Source organism: Monodon monoceros, unplaced genomic scaffold, assembly GCF_005190385.1.
Source record: "Monodon monoceros isolate NGI ecotype Baffin Bay Population unplaced genomic scaffold, NGI_Narwhal_1 Super_Scaffold_14, whole genome shotgun sequence".
NCBI classification, from domain to species: Eukaryota; Metazoa; Chordata; class Mammalia; order Artiodactyla; family Monodontidae; genus Monodon; species Monodon monoceros.
Window position 1 is genome coordinate 8,252,357 of NW_021703770.1, and position 24,503 is coordinate 8,276,859.

Consider the following 24,503-nt stretch of genomic DNA (forward strand, 5'->3'; position numbering starts at 1 on the left):
GTGTGTGTGTGTGTGTGTGTGTGTGTGTGTGTGTGTGTGTGTGTGTGTGTATGAGAGAGAGGACATTTAAGATCTATCCTCTTAGAAAATTTCATGTACTTTTCCTTTAAGGACTTCCAGCTTTGGAAGCTGCCTTGTCATAAACACCCTCCTTCCCCTTGGAAACAGGATCTCTCTGGTTTCAGGTCCCCCTCCTGAACTGAGTCCATCTTTTCTTTTACATGTGAATATTTTATATGTCTTCAGTGAGTGTTAGGGTTTCTATGGGTATTTTGCAAAGGCCAGAGCTCTTATAAAATTTAAATTCATGTATTAATACAGTTAGCCTAGAAAGTCAAAGAGGCTTTTGAGAGAAACGAACTTCCCTTCTTAAATATATCTACTATAAGTGTGGCCAATGGTATGCAGCAAGATCATAAAACAAATATGTTATTTTCCAATGGGCCAAAAGGATGTTCTGCCACCTCCACCCTCAGCCAAATGAAGTAGAGGGCAACGATTAATTATTTTGGTTAAATACAATATGTGAAAAAATCTGCTTTTCCACAAACTAGAAATAATGTCAATGGCTTGAACTGAGCAAAACCTAACAGACCCTCTAACCAAACAAGAATTGGTTCTGCTACCTCATCCATTTGGAGTCATCCTACTAGACTTCTCAAAGCCCAAACGCCTTAGAAGTCTCTTATTTAATTTGCATTTGGAAAGTCAAAATATACTTCACATGTTCTTGTCTATCAGTCCTATTTAGGTGAAATGTGTTGACTGCCTGTGGTAACATTTTTATTGAGCACATGGAAGCCAGATTTATACAATCTAAATTTAATTGCTGGAATTTTGCTCTCGATGAGATCCTGGGCAAGTTCCTTAACCACATGGAGCCTCAGTGCCCTAGTCAGTAAAATGGGAATAATAAAAGATAGAGAAGGCTCTAACTCAGAGAACTGATGGGATGATTAAATGAAATGGTTGTAAAGATGGTTGTAAAGGGAAAAGTATGCCATCAATTCTTGCTAATCTTATTATTATCTCTATGTACACTATAGTTGCTAGAAACTAAGGGATATGGACCCAGGGAAAATCAGTCTTCTCCTTCAATGAGCTCACCACTTCATGGGGAGAGGTGAGAGAAAAATGGGTAAGCCAATGGGGTAGAGCCAGTGCCTGCAGTAAGAGCCATACTGGAGGAACCAGAACAGACTTTTGAACAACAGAAAAGGAAATCATTAATTCTCACTGGGAATATCAGGAAAGCCTTCGCTCAGAGACAACATTGCTCAGGCTTTGAAGGATCAAGTGAGTAGTGTTTTGAGGGAGGGAAATGGGGGGAATAGAGGGAAATTCCAAGAGGAGGGAACTGTGTACAAAAAGACATTGAGTTGGCAAAATACTGTCTCTGGAACATAGTCAAGATCCAGCCATAATAAATATGCAAGGAATTAAGTGAACTTAATTCACTTAATTAAGGTCCATGAGAGGACCATGAATGAGAGGTCCATTATAGCCTCAAAGCAGTGTGTTGACTTCGCTTGTTTTAAGTGATGATCATTTGGTGGTTTGCAGATTCCCAAAAGCCTCTTGATATGTGTACTGAGCCAATGCTGTCATTCAAAAACAGAACTTGGGGGTGTCTGAACGGCACTGTGTCACCCCAACAAGAAGAATAACATTTGAATCTAATTGTGTCATCTATGCTCTTATTTTCAAACAACATGCCCTAACGGCCCTACAGCAAAGGAACTTTCAGAGGAGTCAGTACACCATATGCAATGTTTTCTCCCTGATATGTTAGTTTCAACCTCTGAGTTCAGGAAATTCTTTGAGCGTCTTTCTGTAGCATGCTATGCTCATTCATCAGCCTGAGTCATTTTATCTGATTGGGTCCAATCTCCCCCTCCTTGGCAAGCCTCCTTTTGCTGCTGAATAAATCATCCTGGGATATGTCCAGGAGGAAGATTTTCATAGGAAAGTTCCATCTGCATTCAACCCCTCATTTATTCAGGCTGAGCTCTCAGGCTCCCAAGGAAAAAGAATTGAGAAAAAAAAAGAGGTGTGTCTTCCACTGCCAAGTTTACTAATATGCTCATTAGCACAGATGACTTGGGGCTATGCCTGCAGATCAGGACACAGCTCCCCACACACATCCTGGCATAGGGTCTGCAGGAACCCGCCTCCCTCTCCCACCCAGCCCTCTGCCCTATTTGGACTCCCTGCCTCAAGTCAAGATATTGATTACCCACCCTAGAGTTTCAGGAGAGCTGGCCAGGCAGAGTCCAAGGAATTTAGGAAGGGAGAAGCAAGTAGCATTTCTTTCTCAAGGATGTAATACCTGGGATTATTTCATTAAGGTCTAGATAACTGCAAAACCGAGTTTTGGGGGAAGCGCTTTGCCCTTAAGTACCAGCCCCATGGAATAGTCCAGCTATTCTGGGATACCTTTACTTTGTTAACAAGTTAATTCATCTACAAACCGGGTTAAAGATAGAATCGACCTTCTTTCAATTCAAAATTGAGCACTTAATTTTGTTTCCTTTCTTGAGCGGTGTAGTTGTAGAGTGCAACTCTAAGGGATTAGGATTAAAGGAGTCTTTTCCAGGGTGTGTATGACATCTCAGAAATCTACTGTTAAGGGAGATTGGGGAAAATGTTGAGTCTTCTTTCTACTTTTGGGGGGATTCTATGTGCGAGGTAGTTGACCAGTTCTGGGTTTAAACTGAAACCCGTGTGTGTGGAAAAGAAAGACTTAAAAAGGAAATAATGCAATCTCGTGTTTCTGGGACACGGTGGACACAAATAACCCTGGAGATGGTGTGTGCCTCTGAGGAGGGAGATCGGGAAAGATATTCTTGCCCAGGGCAAGCAAAGGGAGGGGAGTTTCTCCTAGGGAAAGCAGAGGAAATCGTCCGCCCAGGGGGGCCTGAGGGAAGAGCGTGGAGGTCTTTGGCGCTTTCAAGGGAAGCCATGGGGAGCCGCGAAAGCGCCCAGGGCCTGACGTCATTGGCCATCAGCTGACTGTGCTCAGGGCCAGGGCTCCACCGGCTGAAGCCGCAGTTCCACCGTGCCTCCGCCACATGCAGCCAGGCTCGGGACTAAGGCGCTTCCGGCGGACCCGGCTCCCGGAGCCCCTGCTCGGCCCGGCGCGGGCGCAGACACCACGTGCCCACCGTGTTGCGCCTGGATCTGCCCCGAGCTCCGCCAGGGGCTTTGTCCGCAACTGCTCGCCGGAGCTCGGCGGGCGGGAAACCGGGCTCGAGAGGGCGGCTGGAAATGCCTTCCCCACGCCCTCCGTTCTCGACCCCTACTGTAAGCGGGGAGAAACTTGGCCCTCCGAGGGCCCTCGCATTCTAATGCCTCGCGCTCTCCATCCCTCCGGATTGGTGTAGTAAAGAGACTCCCTTAGGAAGCTGCCGGCCTCTGCAATTGCGGCTTCTTGGAAGTATTTTGCTTTTAGCCCGAAAGTTGGCTTTGCCAAAAGACGCCCCAGTGGGGAGAGCGTAAAGGAGACCCTCTATGCCTTCGCGCTGGGCTCTCAGAGTCCGTGGGCAAAGCGGCTTACGAGTCCTGGCTCCGCACCTGCACAGGACCAAAGCCAGTGCCTAAAAAAGAACAGCGTTGGAACCGGCCAGCTCGGCCAGCTGGAGCGCTGCATCTCCACGCCGGGGGCTGGTCGGGGGCGCCCGCCCCGCCCGACCCCCCAACCCCATCGTCCTCTCCCGCGCGGGTCTGCCCGTGCCGCTGCCTTGAAGACCTGGGGCGTCCTGGCCAGATCTGGGCGCCAGGTCCAAGCCACCACCGCCACTCCACCCCCGCCCCGTTCCGGGGGCGTGGCTTGGCGTGGGGGCGGGTCTAAGTCTCCTCCGGAGTCCAACAGCTCAGACCGGTCTCCAAATTCTTCTCTGTCGCCCGGCGCCCGCAGCGCGCTTCAGAGCGCCAGGGTGGCACGCGGCGCTCCCCTGGATCCGGCGGCGACTCAGGCGACTTTCCCGCGGCCTCGGGCCTCCCTTCTCGCCCAAACCTCACACCCGCCGCACCCACCAAGCTACGGTTCTTAGCCTCAGCGACCTGCACCAGTGGCTTCTCCTCGCCCTCGGAGCTGTTGGCTTTGGAGCCCTCCCCACTTTTTTCCTGCCCTCGCCTCCTGCACCTCTCAGCTCCGGGCCAAAGGGATTCCAACGAGCGAAGTGAAGGGGGTGAGAATCTTGTTCTGCGACCCCTCAGAAACACAGCTGGAAAGGCTGACTTCGTCTTGTAGCCGCGACTGGGACCCTGAGGCCCTCCCCCTTCCCCGAGGGATGCGTCGGGCCAGAGCCAGCGCTGCGCTGTCAGTCTTCGCTCAGGAAGTGGAGACAGCCAGAAATGAACGCGGGAGGGAGCCTCAGCACACCCGCACTTCCAAATTAACTGTTTGGTGACTTGTTAGCGCAGAGGCTACCACCTCGCCAATCCTCCCGCTGGGCACCCGCCACCTCACTGTCCCCCACTCCTCCCCCTTCATTACCCCCGCCCCCAGCTCCGCCCCGGCTCCCCATCCCGGCGCAATGGAGTTCTCCGAAGGACTCTGTTCCAGCCAGAGCTGCTAACTTCGCACCCATCTGCGCTGCCGGTCACCCCCGACCAGCCCCCGCTGCAGCCGCCGAGTCGTGGGCGTCCCGAGCCCAGTGCCGCAGCCAGGACCCGCCCGGCGCGCAGCTGAAGCACGGAGCCCAGGCGCCTGGGCGCCTCTTGGAGAGCAAAGGCAACGCCAAGACGCTGAGTCGAGACCCAGCCAGGAAGCCAGAGGCCGGGAAGGGGGCTGCGTGGTTCAGAGCGCCGCGGCTTCTGCGGACAAATAGCCCCCGCTGCCACGCACCCAAGCTGCGCGGGCTGGCGGGAGGGCGACGCACGAGGACGCAGGGGTCTGCGGCGGTCTTCCAGACGCACTTTGGCCCGGGGCGCACTATGACCTGACGCGCGGAGACCTCCTGCCCAGGGCGGCTGGGGATAGAAGGGCTCGCCGCCAAGCTCCCACCAGGCCGCCTTTGGGTCTTTCGGGACTCCCTCCCGCCGCGGCCTCCCGCAGGTTCTGCGCCTCCCTCCCAGCGGCCCGGCGCCATGGAGCTCTCCGATGTGCGCTGCCTTAGCGGCAGCGAGGAACTCTACACCATTCACCCGACGCCCCCGGCCGGCGACGGCGGGAGCGGCTCCCGGCCGCAGCGGCTGCTGTGGCAAACGGCGGTGCGGCACATCACCGAGCAGCGCTTCGTTCACGGGCACCGGGGCAGCGGCGGCGGGAGCAGAAGCTCCAGCAAAGCCTCGGACCCTCTAGGCGGCGGCCCCAACCACCACGCGTCGCAGCTGGCCGGCGACTCGGCGCTTCCCGTCTACGCGCTGGGCCCCGGGGAGAGAGCGCACAGCCCCGGCTGCACCAAAGTCTTCCCGGAACGCAGCGGCAGCGGCGGCGGCGGCGGCGGCGGCGGCAGCGGGGGCGCGGGCGACCTGGGCTTCCTGCACCTCGACTGCGCCCCGAGCAACTCGGATTTCTTCCTCAAGGGGGGCTATAGCTACCGAGGGGTCATTTTCCCCACCCTGCGCAACTCCTTCAAGTCCCGGGATCTGGAGCGCCTCTACCAGCGCTATTTCCTGGGCCAGAGGCGCAAATCGGAGGTGGTGATGAACGTGCTGGACGTGCTGACCAAACTCACCCTCTTGGTTCTCCACTTGAGCCTGGCCTCGGCCCCCATGGACCCGCTCAAGGGCATCCTGCTGGGCTTCTTCACGGGCATAGAGGTGGTGATCTGCGCCTTGGTGGTGGTCAGGAAGGACACCACCTCGCACACCTACCTGCAGTACAGCGGCGTGGTCACCTGGGTGGCCATGACCACCCAGATCTTAGCAGCAGGTCTGGGCTATGGGCTCCTGGGAGACGGCATTGGCTACGTGCTCTTCACACTCTTCGCCACCTACAGCATGCTGCCGCTGCCGCTCACCTGGGCCATCCTGGCTGGCCTGGGCACGTCGTTACTGCAGGTGGTCCTCCAAGGGGTCATCCCCAGGCTGGCGGTCATTTCCATCAACCAGGTAACTCCTGCCTGCCTTGCTCGTCCCCTGACTCCCCGGGGTTCTTTCGAAATCGCTTTTCTAAGAGGCAGGTTTGCCTCTCTCCCTTTGAGTCCCCTCCCCCAGCCCGACACAGTGCCTTGCACCTAGGAGGTCCTGGGTGTTCGTGGGATGCCATTGCTCTAGAGGAACTGAAACTAAATGATCTCTAAAGTTTCTATCATCTCTACCCTTCTACTCTGATTCTGTGAGTAATTCTCTGACATCAGCTAAGAAGTAGTCTTCCTTTTGCCCCTCATACATCCCCCAGGAGCTGCCGTCAGTCTCTGGAGCAAAAGACAGAAAGGGAGGGGAGCATCCCGATTTAGAAGGCGACCCACTCCTTAGCAGCTTTACTCATGAGAGTTACAGCAGGGTGTCCTAAGGGACTCTGAGATTCTGAGTGAGGTTTCTCCGTGTCTTTGCGCCACAAATCCTCAGTTCTCGAAGGAATCAACATTTGTCAAACGCATACTAATAGCTGGTGCTGGGTACCTTACTTAAGCTATCTCACTAAGTCCTTCAGACAAGCCTGTGACACTCGTTTTTTTTTTCTTTATTGCCTTGGGAACCCTAGGTGCTATCTTCTCTTGCTACAGGATCCGACCCCAATGCTTTGAATAAATCAACCTCAGGACTTTTGGGGCTGGTGGAGAGGGGGAGCAAGCATGTCATTGGCAGAGAATGCAAGTTTTGCTTGATTGAAAGGGGGCGTTTTGATGTAGATGGTTTGAAATATTTAGGTGGAACCTGACTCTTTAGGTCGCTTTCTCCGTTCTCCCCCTTTCTTCCTATCTTTCCCCATTAAAAATGGATGTGTTTCTGTGAACAAAGTTCTCATTGTCTGTGAATGAGGAGTTAGATGATGACTCTATTGTTTAAATTCCTTGAAATCAATTGATAATTAATGATCTGGCACTTTCTTGGCCAAATGTCTGGTAGGTAACAAGAGAGTGAATGGGGCTAACAAGAGAGTTTTATGGGAACTTCTCCATAAAAATGAGGGAAATGTATCAGCTGGAGTGTTTTCAAGTAAAAAGCTGATGAGAGGTGCTTGGACATCAGAGGCTCCCCTTGCAGTCTGGTTTGAATAGATGGTTCTTAGGGTAAACAGGTACAACACCTATGAAAACTGCTCATGACTTTTAGGGCGCTGGTACCGTCAGAGTGCTTTACCCATCATTGACCTGCTGGACTCCTAGTTGATTTGGGATTCTCTCTCTTCTCGGATGGCTCTATATCCATTTGCTTAGGGTACTTATCTGGTTGGCTGCTCTTACGGTGCTTTTTGAAGTCTCCCTGGGTAGAGCAAAGAGCATATGAAGTACATGGCTATGATCATCAGGCATGAAATGGGGGGATGAGAGCCTCTGTAAGTAAGGTCTGACCCGTTGAATTTTTCTTATTAAAAACAATAATGAGGGATTTCCCTGGTGGTGTAGTGGTTAAGAATCTGCCTGCCAATGCAGGGGACACGAGTTCGATCCCTGGTCCAGGAAGATCCCACATGCCGCCGCAGAGCAAATAAGCCTGTGCGCCACAACTACTGAGTCCGCGCTCTAGAGCCCGCGAGCCACAACTTTTGAAGCCCACACACTTAGAGCCCGTGCTCCTCAACAAGAGAAGCCACCGCAGTGAGAAGCCCGGGCATGGCAACAAAGAGTAGCCCCCTGCTGGCCACAACTAGAGAAAGCCCACGCGCACAACGAAGACCCAATGCAGCCAAAAATAAATAAATAAATTTATAAAAGAAAAAAAGGATTACAAAAGAACATAATGTTTTCTCAGAATCATCATGAACCTTTAATACCCATATATGATAAAGTCTCAATTTGGGATTATATAAAATTATATTTCAACGTGTTTCTGAATCTTGTTTACACGTGGATTTGAACCCGAGTGTCCTCTGAATCTCTCCCTTTCTTCCAATTTCTCTCCTTCTGTTTTGCATTTTCTTTATTATGTACCTAGACGTCAGCTGACCTCTCCTTGCTCCTGTTCCCTTTTTTCCCTTTCTCATCTTTTCTGTCTCCTTCTCCTTCTTCCTTCCCCTTCTCTCCTCTCACTGTAAGTCATTTTCATAATACATCATAGCTATCTGACCATTTGCAGAAAATTCCATTTGTCATAACCCATTGCTTCTCATGCAGTAGCCTTCCTTGGTACACATTACTAAAAGACTTTGTCAAGTAACTTTGGAATAGTATTTAGAATAACATCCTAAGTAGCAAATTATGAATATTTTCAAAGTCCTAAGTATAGAGACACTTTTCTTGCCAAATGAATCCAGAAAGTAAATTTTGGCTGCATATTTGTTTTATGCTCCACTCAAATACTACCAGATGGGAGAAGATTAAAAATAACCCTCAAATGTCTTCCTACTCCCACCCCATCATAAACAATCCTTTAGCGTGAAAACCAGCGTCCTGGTGTATGTATACCAAGCTCATTCAACTTTCTGTTTGGGTAGCAAATGTAGATGAACAATCTTTTCATAAGGTGTCACCTTTTGCCAGACTCTGAAGGAACAAGCAGAGCGCTCTCCTCTGATTTTAGGTGCTGAAAGAACCTTTGCGGCTTTGGCCACAAAAGGTTTTCCTTTGGCGCCCTCTAGAGGTTCAAGTGTCTTTCCTAGACCTTGTAGGTGGATAAAGTAGAGAATTAATCGCTTTAAAAAAAAAAAATCTGTGATTTTTAAAAATCAGTATTGTTTGGTTTTCCCTGTTTGGTGACATACAAGACATACTTAACACCTGCTAACGACCTCGGTTAGAAACTGGAATAAAATCCTAACTCCTTACCGTGGCCTACTGGATCCTCTGTAAGTTGGTGCTACTTCTCTCGCTAATTATATTTCTGTCTCTTCTACTCCTCAGCCTCCAAATATATTCTCTATTTTCTTGTCTTTCAAATATCCCAAGCTCTTTCCCACTTCTTCACTTCTTAGGCTTTGTGACTGCTGCCTAGAACAATTTTTGCCAGGTCTTCACATGACTGACGCATTCTCAATATTCCAGACTCAGTTCAAATGCCACTCCCTAGTACGTGACATGTCTTATTTTCTCCAGAACACATATACCATCTGAAATTATCTGACTAGTCTATATTTATTGTGTTTCTTCCCCCAGCCCCACACCCCACAAGAATGTAAACACCGTGTAAGAGCAAAGACGTCGTCTATCGTGTTTATCCTTTTATCCTCAGCACCTAGAAAAATGCCAGGCACGTGGTAGGCACTCAATCACTGAATGAACAAGAGTACTCACTGCATAAACAATATTAGAAAATAGCCAGGTCCCCTGACGTTGTGTTGGTGAAAGCTTTCTACACACATACACACACATGTAAATGTGTGTAAAGCAGTCTTTTACACGTAAACACCTTTGGAGAAATCAAAGCGCAATAATAATTCTTTACATCTGTACAATATTTTACATGTAACCAAGAGCCTTTACATACATGATCACATCTAGTGATAACAAACTGATGGTATCATCCTTCACTTTTATTTCAGAGAAGAAATGACAGTTTCTTAGAAATTTTAAAGGCACATCCCAAAGATGATGAGCCTGACAGATGGTGAGGTCAGGATTCAAATCCTAGCTCAGAGCCAGTCATTCTTCAGAAACCTTTCAGAGGGTATCCTTCTAAAAACATAAGCATTTGAAATGACTCAAGAGTGAGAGGTACCTGTTTCACTACTCAAGAGAGTAATACCCTGTATAGCCCACGAATTAACATTTAATGAAAAAGCCAAAGGGCAATCCTAAGGGGAAAGTGATTGAATTGCTGGGAACAGGCTCTGTGTAGCTAGCTCATCGTCTTGCTCAGTGGGATATAAACTTGTGAACTGAAAGCCATAAACACTGGCGTATCTTCTTTCTCTACATTAATCTTGATTCCCATTAAGAGGATGGCTCATGTTTAACTTAATATTTTCAAGAAGCAGGAAGCTAGAATGAGGATACAGTAAACACACCTCAGCAGCTGTTTCACTTCACTGAAAATGCCATTTTCAAAAGGAACAAATGAGCTGATAATTGCCTTCTCTAACCCAAGCTTGAGAATCGGCTTCTCCTCTTTCCCTCTGGAAGAACATTATATCTGTGGCTTGACAGGGTAACAACCAAGCTGCAGGTTTCTGCAGATGCCCTATATGAAGAGAGAACGCCCTGTATTCATTTATCTATCGCGTACTTTCCACTGTGGATACGAGGTAGAACCTTAAAAGGGCCAACCAGGAGGTCCCTTGCTATCAGCAAAGAAATGGTTTCTGTTTTCTCCACTCAGTGAACAGTTGGACGAAAGTCGTGAACTTCCCACCCAAAGAGGTTCTTGTCCAGGCCAGATGTGATCCCCGTGTATTTTCTAGGTCTAAGTGGCACTGGAAATACTGAGGAACCCTGAGAAGGTTCAAAGCCCAATTCAAAGGATTCCTTTTCCTTTCCCCCTGAGAAAGTTCCGCTACAGGTAGCACTAGGGCTGTAGGTATTCCTTCCTTGGGGAGCCTCACCCATTTCAAGTTAAATCAGCTTCATTATGTGATTCAAGCCACAGACAGTAGTGCCTTTGTCCAGATTCTCTCTACGACACAGAATTTTCCACTTCTTAAACAAATTGTTTCTCTTGCCGGTTCAATTTACCCATCTAAAAATTCATTATTAAATGACATTATGTGTATAAAGAAAATATTAATGATAAGGTTGTATTTGGTAGGTTCTCTCACCAGGGAGATACATTCTAAGCTCTGTTGCTGTAGTTAGCATTTGATTCTGTCTTAACTGCTGGTGACAATAGTACGAGCTGCCTAACGTTTGAAATTCATCTCATTCTCATTCTTCAGCTCATTAGTGATAAGATGATGAAGATCATTTAGTTATTGGAAAACTGAGAGGCAGCAATATTTAACTACAAAGACTGCTGCATGATGCTTCCCTCTTGGGCATTCTAAAATGTCACAGCTAGTGGCTAATTAGCCCTCTGTACCTCTTGGTGAGTCATATAAGCAGAAGTGTCAGAATGGAGGTGATTTCTCCAAGGTAGCTCTATGAGCAAAGGCAGCCAGGTATACAAATCCAGGTGAGTTAGTGCTCAAGGTCATGCTGTCAGATTTGAATTTCTCAAGCAGCAGCCTTTTCTTCCTTGTCTTACACACATCCAAACGAAACAGAAAAGACTAGAGCCAGAAGAATGCTAATTAAATCATGATCATTAAACTTGATTAATAACGAGGGATTTTTAACTTGCCATTTGGCCTTTAAAAAATCCTTTTGGGGAAAATGCATCGTTTATACCAGGTAAGAGAGTGGTGTATGGTATGAGCAGGTGGGGGTCAGGAGAGAAGTAGGCTTTGCATGTGCTTTAACATGCGTTTCTGATCATTTAAATGAAGGGTTAACTTCACAGTAAAGTCAAAGTGAGTATAATGGAATTACCAACATCTCTCTCCCCATGTGTAAAATTTAAACATATGCGTGTATTATATGTCCTTTGTCTATGTCTGCTAACTCGAATCAAATAAAAGGAATCTTACGACTATTTAATGTACAGCAAATAACATGTAATTTAAATCATCTCAATTTGGTATTTGATATCAAGGTAGATGCTTCAGGAAACACAAATGTCCATTAAATGAGTGTAACTGGGGTCCTATTTAACGCACCTCACTAGTTATGATGTGCATTTTTTAAAACGACAAATACCTCCATTTCTGTACATTTTCCTTTGGCAAATTCATATAGGCTTTAAAAAAAAATAATTGCAACATCCCAGCCTGTCAGAAAATGACTTTCAAAAGCAGATTTGTGTGTCAACATTCCCAAGGGGTTCCTCTGAATGCCCAGAAATGGAAATATTATTCTCTCTTACTTGTGAAAAATACCGAGAGACTGTCCTTCTTGGTTCTCTTTTCCTTCCTTCCTTCCTTTCCTTTCCCTTTTTTTTTTTTTTGGTTTTTTGTGATGGAGAGTAGGCTTTGCAACGGATATTTTTAATGACATCTGAAATGACAAACTAAATCCCTTCAGCCCTGATCTGTAGACACCTTTGCCCTGGAGTTGCCAATAGGCTTGGCGTCTGTGTATTCAGAGGGAGTTGTAAAACGACGTGTGGTGTGGCCTTTGCAAGACTGCATAATGAATTTGTTTTTCTTCCTACCCGGTAATGTCACCTGACTGGTTTCAGTGGGTCGGAGCATAATTAGGTTGGAACTGGGAAGACTGGGAGGACTTTATTTCTGGAGCAGCTGTTGCTGTGTCATGCTAAGTAGGACAAATGCATTAGTCACATTTACACCTTGATGATTGATGGCATTTTAAGAGCTCATCAAAAATAAGTGAAACCAAGCATTAAAAGGAAAGATTCAAAAAAAAAAAGTTGATCCCAAATTCAGTGCTGCTGGCAACGTATAATCAAAGGACACTACTACAGTCGCGCTGCTGTGATACTTCTCTGTTGTCTAAATATTTCTGAGGATGCTAATTTATTCATTTCGCAAGTGTGTCTATTTGAGTTGATGCTGCATGTGTTTGTTTTCAGAACATAGGAGACACTTGCAACATTCATCTCAAACCTTTCCTCTCACCAACGAATGGGCACTATATTGATGCTCTGAGAGACCAGGAGGTCTAGAATATGCAGTTGGATGGCTTATCAGTTCCCTAGGCATATTGCTTTGTAGCATGTTCTTTGCTTTCTCTGGAATGCAAGGTACCGAAAGCAGAATGTAGGCAAATTTCTGGGATATTTAGGTCTGACCCTCAGTTAGCGAGAGAATCAGTTCTGTAAATGATTTCTCCCGCAGCATTTTCTTGGGGCTGGAGTAGAAGAACGTTAGTCTACCCAGCCAGATAATCTTCCCTGTGCTTTCCCAGGAAACATAACTGGATTTATAAACACCAATTAGATCATGTGAGTTTGTTTATGAAGGACTATTTTAAGAAGTCAGGTCACTTAAGCAGCTACTTCAGAAGCCAGCTTTTCTTGCTCCAAGATTTTTCACAGTCAGCTCTGCAGGGTACAGAAGAATGCAGGGTAGATTAATTAACCGTTGCTGTCCCAGACATTCCAGGGGAGGCCTGGCCATCTCCCAAGGGGAATAAAAGCCATTCTACCAGTGAATGCAACTGTGTGAACACCTTCTCAACCAATGAACTGGGAGTATAACTCAATGTGTTGTCAGATAAACCGCATTTCCTTGTTTCTTTGATATCTCTGCACTGGCCTCTGACTGGGCATGTTTGTGATTTAGTATTTGAATTTCATTCTCAGCTAGATCAAGTCTTTTAATATGTGTAATACCTTTTGCACATTCATTAGTCACTGGGGTTTTCTTTCACTTCCACCCCACTTCCTGACTTATATGCCCAACTCAGGTGTTATGAATTGCAAAATACCTTTGAAACACAAAATTCTCCTAAATCAGAAAATGATAAAAATGGACATGGTGAAGACGTGAGCTAAGTATGAAATTAAATCGTATTAATGTTTGGGGTTTTTTTAATGAGTAAAATTTTAAAACTGTCATCTTTATATAAAGAGCATACCAGTATAAAATGTTCACATGTAACAAGAATTATTTTGTTGAGCTGTCTTATAAACTACATCCTTGTCCTGTGTCAGCTGGTTTTCCAGTTGACTGGAGTAAACCATTTCAGAATCCTTTCTCCTTTTTTCTGTGTGATTATGTGCTGAATACACATGATTGCTTATAAAATAGAGACGACTAAGGATTAGGGAATGCATCGTCAAAATATATGTATTCCTTTAACTCAGAAAATGGGAATAAGAAATGCAGCAAAACAGAACAGGACCAAAAAAAGAAAAAGAAAAAGAAAAACCCTGCAAGGCCTAAGGCTAGAAGAGATATGGTTGGTGTCCTCAAATATTTGGGATACTGCCATGACAAAGAGAAACTGTTTATTTTATGTGTCCTCTAAGACAGAATAATGATCAATGGGTGGTCGTTATACCATGAGAGATTTGGTTCACCTAAAGCTAAGGCTTTGTAACAGATGGACCTGCCCAGGGAGCTGCTTTTTGAAGTGATGAGCTCCCTGGCATGGGGATTTTTCAAGGGAAAGCCGTACAGAAATCTATCAGGGACGGCCTAAAGGAGAATTCCATACAGGGAGGTCTTTTCCTCAAGGTCCTATGGAAACCACCGGTTGCATCTCTAAGCCATCACAGCCACTTTGTAAGCAGGAAAAAAAAAAAAGAGGACAAGGAGCAAAGGGCAAGAAGCCAAGACGCCTAAAAGGCATTTGCCCGCTGAGTCGGCGGCCCTTTCAGGAGCTCCTCTGGGACCCCTGCCCAGTGATGTCTGCCTCTATTTTGGGGAGCAGAATTCCGATCCAAGGCCCCTCCATCAGCAAGAAAGGATGGCAAAAGTAGATTTGATTTTCCTGCTTCTCAGAAACTCAGGATTGCATTAGGAAGAAGGGTAGAATGAGGCTTGAGTAGGAAGATTATTCAACAAATGCTTGTTGACTGACTGTTGGGTTCTGGATTGAGACACGGCTGTGTACTCCACAGTCAGGGTTGTTGCTGTAATGAGGCTGGTACTTGAATGGATTTGGGGAGGGAGTTTGTGACCCTGATGCAGAGGTAGGAAGGTTTGTATTCTCAGATTCTCAGAACACGTCTGAAACACAGCATTCGGTGAATATTTTACACAAATGCAGGTCTTGGGCTCTTTTTACTACAGACCTCTAAAGCATGAAAAATCGAAGCTGCAGTGGATTTCTTTTAAGAGTTGCGTGAAAGGAAAGGTCAGACTTTAGAAAAAATTGTAAATGGGTGTGGATCTTTCTAGGGAAGAATGTAAAGGGACCCTGGGGAAGAGTCAGGAGGTCAGTTATGTAAGCATCACCTTATCACAGACTGAAGGCATCCTGAGCCTGGTAACCAGAAGACATGGCACAAGAGAGCATCTGTCTCATGTTGAGAAGGTCGGGCTTGTCTGCAGCTCCAGGCTCTCCTAGTTGCTCTGTGTTCACAGTAACCCCAGCTAAAAACTGAGCAGCTGCCTTGGAGCCCCAGGCAGCCCATTGCCACACAAGGTGGGCAGACAAAGAGCTTAAGCAAGGCTCAGTTCCCTCTCCTTGGTACATTGCTACACTCTGCATTTTCAACTATCAGAGCAACGTCGTAACATGTCATGTGCCTACCAGGCTGTGAGCCCCTTGAGGTCAAGGATTGTGCCCTTCTCATCGTTGTGTTCTTAGCGCCTAGCATAGTACCCGGCACGTGGGCAGTTCTAAATATCGTACTCGTAAATGAACGGAATGAATGAATATTACATGGCCCCCTCCTCCCCCTCCACCCCGCGCCAACACGCACGGTCAAACAGTCAGTGAAAAGCCAGTGAGAGAAAAGAAACCAGTTTCTCTGGTCAGTACAGGCAAAAGCACACCAAATGTCATCCCAGGAAGTGCTTTGGGCAGAAAGCCCCAAGCTGAGTGTTTGCTAGACCTGTGTTAAGGAAGTTATAGTAGATAACATGAAGAAAAATTCAAATCATTATCCAGATCATTTCAGTCAAAAGAGATAGAAAAGGAAAAAGGAAGTTAAAAAGTCATGGACCTAAATTATCCATACTTATTCGTCCATTCCTGAAACTTTTAAGAGGTCCGGTCCATCCATGCAAAATAGAGTCCAAGCATTAATGAGGGTCTCAGCCCCTCGTTGGCTTCCTTCTTGGTTCTTTAGCGCCCTGGCTCTGAATCCCAGCACCGGCACCTCACTCAGGCTGTCTTTGCTTTGTGGTATACTACCCCAAATCATTTCTTTGGCCTGACCTCTCAGTGGTACCCCCTTCTGGTCACCTGTGGATGTTCACCCTCTGGATTCAATACAGGGGCAGTTGTGGGCAAGAGGTGCTCCCACCTTCCTACGTGCCTCCGGCACTCCTTGCCAGCCAGGCTGGTCTGCCTCACTCCTAGGAGGAGAACCAGTTGTCCTTGCTGAGCGTAGTAACTGGACAATTGCTTAGTCTGCCATTTCCCACAGCTTAAAACCTACCACCTAAAGACCAGTAGGTACCCTAACTGGACCAGTTTATCTGTAGACTGCCTAAAGGCAAAAATAAAGCCTGATTTTCCATATTGGAACCCAGTGCAAGTAACTAAAACAGTCTTCATGACGTCCAAAAAGGTGATGAGTAAGTCGCCTGTTTTCAGTTCTGTGATGCATTATCCCCCCTTAGTTCACTTTCCTGCTGCCGATTCGTTCAAGAAACAAAATCAAAATCAATCAGAGCCGGCTTATTTTCTTCTAAGTTCAGCATCAAACGTCCCCCATTACTTAATGAGTCTTCCTAGCCTACTGGTGATGGTCAGCTCATTTGCGGGTGGGATCATGGGACCAGTCAGTGCCCAATGAACAGAGGGCCCCCTTCCCAATTTATGAGAGAGATATAGCCTTTGTCTCTTACCAAGTGAATAATGACGTCATGTGCAGCTCTTGGGGCCCTGCCCAAGCCATTTCAGCCAGAGAGGAGCTGTGAACTGTGCCAATGGACAGTGAGAGACATTTTTGAAACTATGTAAGTACATTTCCTTAAAAACATAGAAACTACAAATTGTCATCATGTTTTTGCCATGAATTTCTCCCAGTGACATTGGCCAAATGGCTTTGGCTTCTTCAGGCACAAGTATCTTGATACCTAAAAGGGTTTTGTGAGTAGGGGGAAAATGCAGAATTATGAAGATTTTCCTAGTACCCAGACCTAGTTAGATATTCCTCCTTCTTTGACCGCATTACCCCTACCTGCCTAGTCTTCCTGCCACATGCCGTACTGCTGTTTGTCTCCACGTCTCTCTCTCTCACTAGCCAGGCTGTGAGTTTCACAAAGGCAGGGGTTGTACCTGAGTCACGGGTGTGTCTCTACAACTGAGTCTAGTGCTGGTTACATACACTCTTCCTCAAGTGCTTTCAGGGCTTGCCCTTCAACTCTTAAATGTTGAGGCTTCTTAAATTCCCATCCCGTACGTCTCCCCATCACCCTGGGCCATCACGTCCTCCTTTAGTTGACGACCATGCACCCATGTCCTACATCTGTATCTCCAACCCTGTTCTGTCTGCTACGCTGAAGACCAGGGTATTTCGTGACCTGCTGGACACCTCCAGGCAGCTCAGTCTCAACAAGTCAAAAATCAACTCCCAGTCTCCCAGCATCTCTGTGAAATCCTGATGGTTTCATCTCCCATCGCTGGGATCTGTCCAAATCTCTCCATCCTACTCATTTCATTCTAGTGCAGCATGCCCTCCCCAATGATTTCTCAATTTTTTCATCCCTCGTGCTCCTCCAAGCCGTCCCCACCCCGCAAGGGTGAGCTTCTCTCAAATGCTACTATTCTCACCACCTCACACCACTGGGTAAGTTCCACAGTGGAATCCCATCACCGGTTTTCCTGGGTACCTCATGCTGGCTTATGCCTGAATGTTTTTCTGGAACAATTCTTCTGGCTCCTTCCTTCCTTGTCTGCCAGCTCAGGTGTCACCAGCTCCAGGAAACCTCCCCTGTGCCCCTTCTTCAAGACACATGCCAGCTTAGGAACAAATGGTCTGGGTGTAATTGTCTGTTTGTTTGAGAATCTGAACTCAGATTAGGTGTTTAATGGAGGAGGGGCAGGCAGATGTTACCAGATTTGACAAAAAGACAAGCAGTTCCTCGAGCAAGATGTTTTCAGTGGGAGTGTCGGTGTTGAGCATTGCCCTGCCCCAGACCTACACATCTCACGGGAGGAGCATCAGTGTGTGGAGATCACAGTGAAGGATGTGGATTCAGACCACCTGGGCTAGATCTGCCATTTATTCATTTCAGGACACCCTCAAGGGCCTTAATCTTTCTGTACCTCACTTTCTTTAGCTGTAAAATGGGAAGAATCATAGTAAGCCGGGAGATCATTGAAGAGATGAAATAATACGCACAATTTAGTATTTAGAGTATTTAGTTCCAGGCCTGGTACAAAGAATCACACAATACCTTTTATGTTTTATTATAACTTAATTTTCAAAACAGTCACCCTTTTTCCTGGAGTCCTCTGCCCTTAGTGGTCCTTTCCTGGGCTTCACTTGGCTAAACCCATGTGTTTTTGAGACCAATGCTCACAAACTTTAATGTGCTTTGGGATCACATGGAGGTCTTGGTAAAATCTTTGGATTTAGGGGGAACCCAAGATTCTGCATTTCAAACAAGTGCCCGGGTGCTGCATACTGCTAGCCTGCAAATGATAATTCGAGGAGAAAGGCTCTGGAATTCAGCACAGACCCCACCTTCTCTGCAGTGGGTTTTCTGACGCTTTACCAGGTGGGTTTAAGTCCCTTGGCTTGCCTCATGCCCTTTACATCTCTCTGTTATTCATTAACTTATTCTTTCATTCAGTCCTTCATGCATAAATATTTATGGAGTACCGCTGCGTGCTGGGTGCAAACAGTAAGGATACTGTGGTGAGGAAAAGAATCCAGAATCCTACTATTAAAGGGATTATAATCTGGAGTAAGAGACACCCATCGATCAAATAGTGACCTAAACACGTGAAAAATTTCAAACTGAGTTAAGTGCTTTTAAGTCAGGTGACCTGGTTTAGTGCCAGGCAGTGACCAGGTTGAGGCTAGTAAGGCACCCAGGGTGCAAAGCATAAAAGTCACTCACTTCAGGTGCCGACTCTGCACTTGTACAACCCTGACAGGAAGTGCTTTCTTAAACTGTACACCCTAGGAACCCAGCTGGCCTTACCCTTGTCCTGGTCCTGGTTTCTATTTAAAAGAAAAAACCTGACTTGAACTGAGAGGAGGAAAGTATTCTTAATTAAGACCTGGAGGAGGAATAGGGGTTGGTAGGTGAGACTGGAATTATAGTTTCCTTATTTGTTTCTATTAGTAAACCATATACACTTTGAGGACAGGCGCTGTCCTTTTGTCTGTCCCTGGAATGGACATTGGCACATCATGGGAAAAGCTTGTAGCAGAGGCTTCTTGAGTCAGTGCCTGGAGAATCATCTTAGCATCAGTATTTCTGCTTCCCTTTTTATAGCTGAGGATGCTAAGCTCAAGAGTATTACCTCATTTCCCTTTGGTCAGTCAGCTAATAAAGGATTTTAACTACATCTGTCTCGTTTCAAAGCTGCCCCTCGATTTGATGTTTTTTTAAGGCCATTTTATCTCAGTGAACTCTGCTAGTTTCAGAGGCAATGAGTTAAAAGTAATAAAGGGAAAGAAAAATGAAATTTGTATTCCAAATCGTAGCACTGCGTATAACGATGTTATCATTCTATGGAGCCAGGGGGCTGGTACATGGTATTGAAAGTAGCACCTAAGAGTCATCAAAAGATTGACCTCGGACTTTACATCCAAGACAGAGCAACTTTGTACAGACCACGCCACCTGTCTTGGCCTTGGAATGAATTCCTCGCAGCTCTAAAATTCTATCACTAGGAAATGACTTTTGAGATGGCTCCGCGCTCTACAGTTGGTATTCCTGTGAGTTACAGTGAATGTGTATGTGAAGAATTGTATGCTTTCCTGGTTTATTTTGCTCCCAAGATCAGATAATGACACAGCCCATATAGAAAACATAGCTGGCTGAGGTCTGTAACCCCTGAGAAGGAAGAGAAATCTGAGTAAGGGTATAGCAGACGCTGAGAGAATTACTTATTAGATGGTATTTAATTTCTCCTAGTGGTTTAGTTACATTGACACTGTGCATTGTAAAATTGTATGTGATTTTAGTCATTCGATTTGTTTCCAAGGGAATCGTAACTGAGATATTTAATTGACAGACAGTTGTTTCCTTTGAATATTTAATTAGTGATTTTGTGGAGCTTGTCAGAATTGCCCATCTAGCTTCTACAAAATGCGCACGTCAGCTGTGATCAACAAGCCGTTTTATGTCAGTGTTACCCAGGAGTGATGGAGCTGGGCATCCGTGCAGCCTGAATACCTACAACCTGGAGTCTGGCTTCTGTGGTTTCCTATTCTTTGTCTGCAGACCCCAGGAAGCAGACCCCAGGACCTCGAGGAACTAACTTCATACTGCTGTACGTTAGTCACATCACCTGTAACAAGATGAGGATGTAAGATACCTGCTGTCAAAACTTCACAGTTTATAGATATGAAAGGACTTGATGAATATGAACGATTGTTGAGATGATAAACAGGAGTAACCAAGCACTGGAAACCAGTAAAGCACTGGATAGCAGCAGCAGCAGTAGTAGTAGTAGTAATAGTAGTAGTATTTCTATAACACAGATGGGCCTGATGTGGTTGGTTACACATTGCCAGGCTGCCTAGCTCTGAGATGGGGCTGGAACTGGCCAAACACAGGACAGCAGTCCACAGGCTGAGTGCCTGATTGCTTATATGTGGAATCTTAAAAAAAAAATGATACAGGGGCTTCCCTGGAGGTCCAGTGGTTAAGATTCCACGCTTCCACTGCAGGGGACATGGGTTCAATCCCTGGTCGGGGAACTAAGATCCCACATGTCTCTGAGGTGCAGCCAAAAAGAAAGAAAAAAAAAAAGCAAAATAAAATGATACAAATGAACTTATTTACAAAACAGAAACAGACTCACAGTCTTAGAAAACAAATTTATGGTTACCAAAGGGGAATGGTGGGGGGGAGAGGAATAAACTGGGAGTTTGGGATTGACATATACACACTACTATATTTAATCAACGAGGACCTACTGTATAGCACAGGGAACTCTGCTCAATATTCTGTAATAACCTATAAGGAAAAAGAATCTGAAAAAGAATAGATATGCGTATATGTATAACTGAATCACTTTGCTGTACACCTGAAACTAACATAACATCGTAAATCAACTATAGTCCAATATAAAATGAAAATTAAAACGAAAACAGTGGGTGAAATGGCAATTCTGCCCTGGCCGTTTCCAGCAATAATAGTCATTTCCCACTAGAAGCAAAACCTGCACCTCAGGATGAGCGGATGTGCACTCAGTTTCAAGCTACACATTACTTAAGTGTTTCATGTACAAAAGTGTCAGTCATCAGGAATCACCCCTTTGCCATGTACTTAGAACATTCTTGCAGGGAAGCAAAACCATTTTTTCACTTAAATGCTGTTATGTCTCCACACAGATTACCACACTGAAGTTTTTCTTCATGAAAAGTCCTTCCTAATTTTGTGGAAGGTGGAAACAAATTTTCACTTGATATCCTGCCCAAAATACCTTGGTTTGAGGTAATGTGGGTGTAAAAAAAGGCTGAAAAGATCATTTTTAAATCTAGTTGATAAACTTAATTTTTTTTCAGTCCCATCTCAGGCACGTGCACATAATTCAAACTGCGAACCTATCCCAATACTAAACAACCATTAAAGGGCAGCAAAATGAATCCATTGTCAATAAAATTAGCAGGGAAACTCATAGTGGGGTAAATATCAACTTCCCGCCAACAAAGAGGATTAACAGAAGAGGATTTAGAAGAGCAGCAGTGTTTTTTTCAAACTAGACTAAGCACTCAAATATAAAACTAATGAAAATGACACTGCAGGGTGGTAAGAGTGGAGGGAGACCCACTCTGCCTCTCTTTGTGCTGCATTACCATTCATCCTCTCTTACCGCTTTGCCGTTCTTCTGCCCAACCCGCCGAGGCACCCCCAAGGTTCCACTGAACACTGTTTCAGAACCACTTCTTTAAAAGACCCCCCCCCCACCTTCCAGACACCTGAGGAGGAATTTTATGGGGCTTGCTTTGCTACCACCTATTCCCTGTTGTCTTACTGGTTTACAATCTTCTAACCAGCAGTGTAGATATCTGATAGCATCTAGGCTCTGGGATCAGTCAGTGGAACAATTTCTAATTTCCAGGATGCTCCGTGTACAACACATTCTTTGTACTGAAGTGCTTTCTTCAAATACTCCAAAATGCTGTCCTTTCCCTATCAGGTACAGTAAAATTCGTGTGACAACCTGATTCTCCAGTAAGTTATAAGGTCCCTAAGAGCAGAGACTATGTCATATATGTTGAATAAATGAACAAATAAACCATAAAAAAAAATAAATACAAGACCCCCTTCCAAATCTTTGGGCTTTGAGATCTTAACTTAGATGTTCCAAAGGGAGAACCAGGTAGAAGAGCTGAGCACACTCACATTTGGCAACGCCTCGCTGGTGTGTGTGTTGTGTGGTTCACATACATCCTGTCCACTCTGAATGGTGTATCTGTGCAGTAGAATTGCATCCCTCATTTCAAAATGAAGAAATTGACGATCAGAGATGAATTTGGCTACAGTCGTTCCGATTGGGTGTAGCCAAGTGAGGATTTAAACTCAAGTCTGTTTGGTACCAAACATACATGAGTTTCTGCTGCCTCCCCGCCATGCCCCTGCACATGCCAGACTGACATTTAAGTAAATGTATATTCACATTTAATAATGCATGTTCCTTTCACTTATCAACTGTCTACAATATGCTGAACTTGAGGAAGGCAATCAAATAAATATTTCCTGCCCTCAAGGCATTTATATTACCAGAGGGAAGAAAGAAAATTTATCCATCGATGCCTGGGCCGCCTCCTATCGAGGCTCTAGGGAGAGCTGCAGTGGGTTTCATGCCGTGATGCTCTAAAGGTCTGAGACACAGTCTGCTCCTTTACCTGGCTTTCTGTGTGTGCCGCCCGCGCTCAAAGTAGAATTAACATTTAGACAAGAAACTGAGACTGAGAAAAGTATAAAGTTCTGATGACTTCCTGGTTCCCCAGCCTTCTTCAAAACCAGATTAACGGATACACCAGAAGGAAACGGGAAAAGAATCATTACATAATTTATTAAAATATGCACACCAAGCCCTTATTTTAACCCACATACCTACTAGCAAAAATAAATCTCTTTCTTTCCTGCCTATGTTTTGAGAGTAATCTAGCCCTAGTTGCCCACAGGATTCTGAGTTACCCTAAATTGCTTCATATGCGTTAAAACGTTAAGCCATTTGAGGACATGCCTGTTTACCTGGGGCAAGTTTCTGCGCACAGACTGTGCTTCAGACACTGCTGGGTGGCTGCCGACAGGCACTCTTCTTTCTTTCTTGCATATAGAACCAGCCTTGGGGAGGTAATGTGACCAGACGTGTGTGTGTGTGTGTGTGTGTGTGTGTGTGTGTGTATCTATCTCGGGTTTGTGTGTGTGAGTTTATATATATATATATCAGGTATGTGTGAGTGTGTGTGTGTGCCTTCTTTGTAGCTTGGGATAGCCAATAAGGTATAAGTGGTACTCATCACTGGAAGGTTTTGGATAGCTTTGAAAAGATGCCTGATTCTTCTGGGAAGTCTGCTTTTTTTACACCCACCCCACTCTAGTCATCTTTCTGCCTGGTAAGCAGATGTAATGGCACCTCCACCAGCCACCTCAGGCCATGAAAAGACCTTGAGGATGGAAGCCACACAGTGGGATGGTGGATCACAAAGAAATAAGGATTCTAATAAGAAGGAAGGAAGGAAAGAAAATGATAATTATGTGAGGTGATGGATATGTAAATTAGCTTGATGCTGGTAATCATTTCACAATGCATATGTATATCAAAATATCAAGTTGTAAATCTTAAATATATGCAGTTTTTATTTGTCAATTATACCTCAGTAAAGCTGAATAAAAAACTTAAAAAAAGAAATAAGAATTTTAGGACATTGATAATACTATTGAGGTCACCGTACCAGCCCTGGACGGCCATCCCTAGACATTTTTTTGTAACACAAAATAGACTCCAAGTTTGTTTAATCCACTATTATTTTACTTCTTCATTACCAACATCCAAATGAAAGTTCTAATCAATACTGGCTGCAAAACATATTCATGGTGTATTGACCGATAAATAAACATTGACTACTTCTTGAGATAACATTGCAACTCTTCTCTTGATGACCTGATCATCTAAGACAAACAGAGCCATTTTCATTTTGTGATTTTTTTTTTTTTGCTCCATATTTGAGGTTTGGGGAACATAAAGAAAGACCCAGATCAGATGTTGTGTCATCTGATGTGTTATTTATAGCCCTGGAATAAATGCCAGGCAATAATTATGGCTGGAGAAGACTTGTAGGACTATGTCCCAAGGGAAGAAACTGATGCCTTCCTATTTATAACTCTTTGAAATTGCACTGGGCTTTGTGAGATTAAAAGGCATCCCTGGAGGTGTTTAGCAGAAGCCAGATGCCCATTGTCAGGGATTTGGGGCAAAAGGCAAAGGGTTGAACTAAATGATTTTTAAGATCCCTTCTAATTCGAAGCTTATGACTCTGTGACTCTTGGTGTTATAAATGATTGGTTACATGTAGAATAATTGGACTCTAAAAAGAAGTCCAAGATACTTCCTAAATCTCATAGAGGAAGGGGGGTACATTTACATCCTGCAGTTCCCCTAACTTTGTACTCTTCCCGGATCTTGATCTCAGTGAATCCAGGG

At 45.4% G+C, this 24,503-nt stretch overlaps 1 protein-coding gene across 2 annotated transcripts in view; it reads left to right on the forward strand.

Annotated features, from left to right (window-relative positions):
• Positions 1–3,053: 3,053 nt before the first annotated feature.
• ADCY8 (adenylate cyclase 8) overlaps positions 3,054–24,503 on the forward strand; it is a 218,166-nt gene continuing 196,716 nt past the window's right edge. The window contains exon 1 of one of the 2 annotated variants that reach the window (XM_029222774.1): positions 3,054–6,057. In XM_029222774.1, the coding sequence (XP_029078607.1) occupies positions 5,092–6,057 (966 nt within the window). In that variant the 5' untranslated portion in view covers positions 3,054–5,091. The remainder of the gene's footprint in view (positions 6,058–24,503) is intronic. The other variant, XM_029222775.1, reaches the window with a different exon arrangement.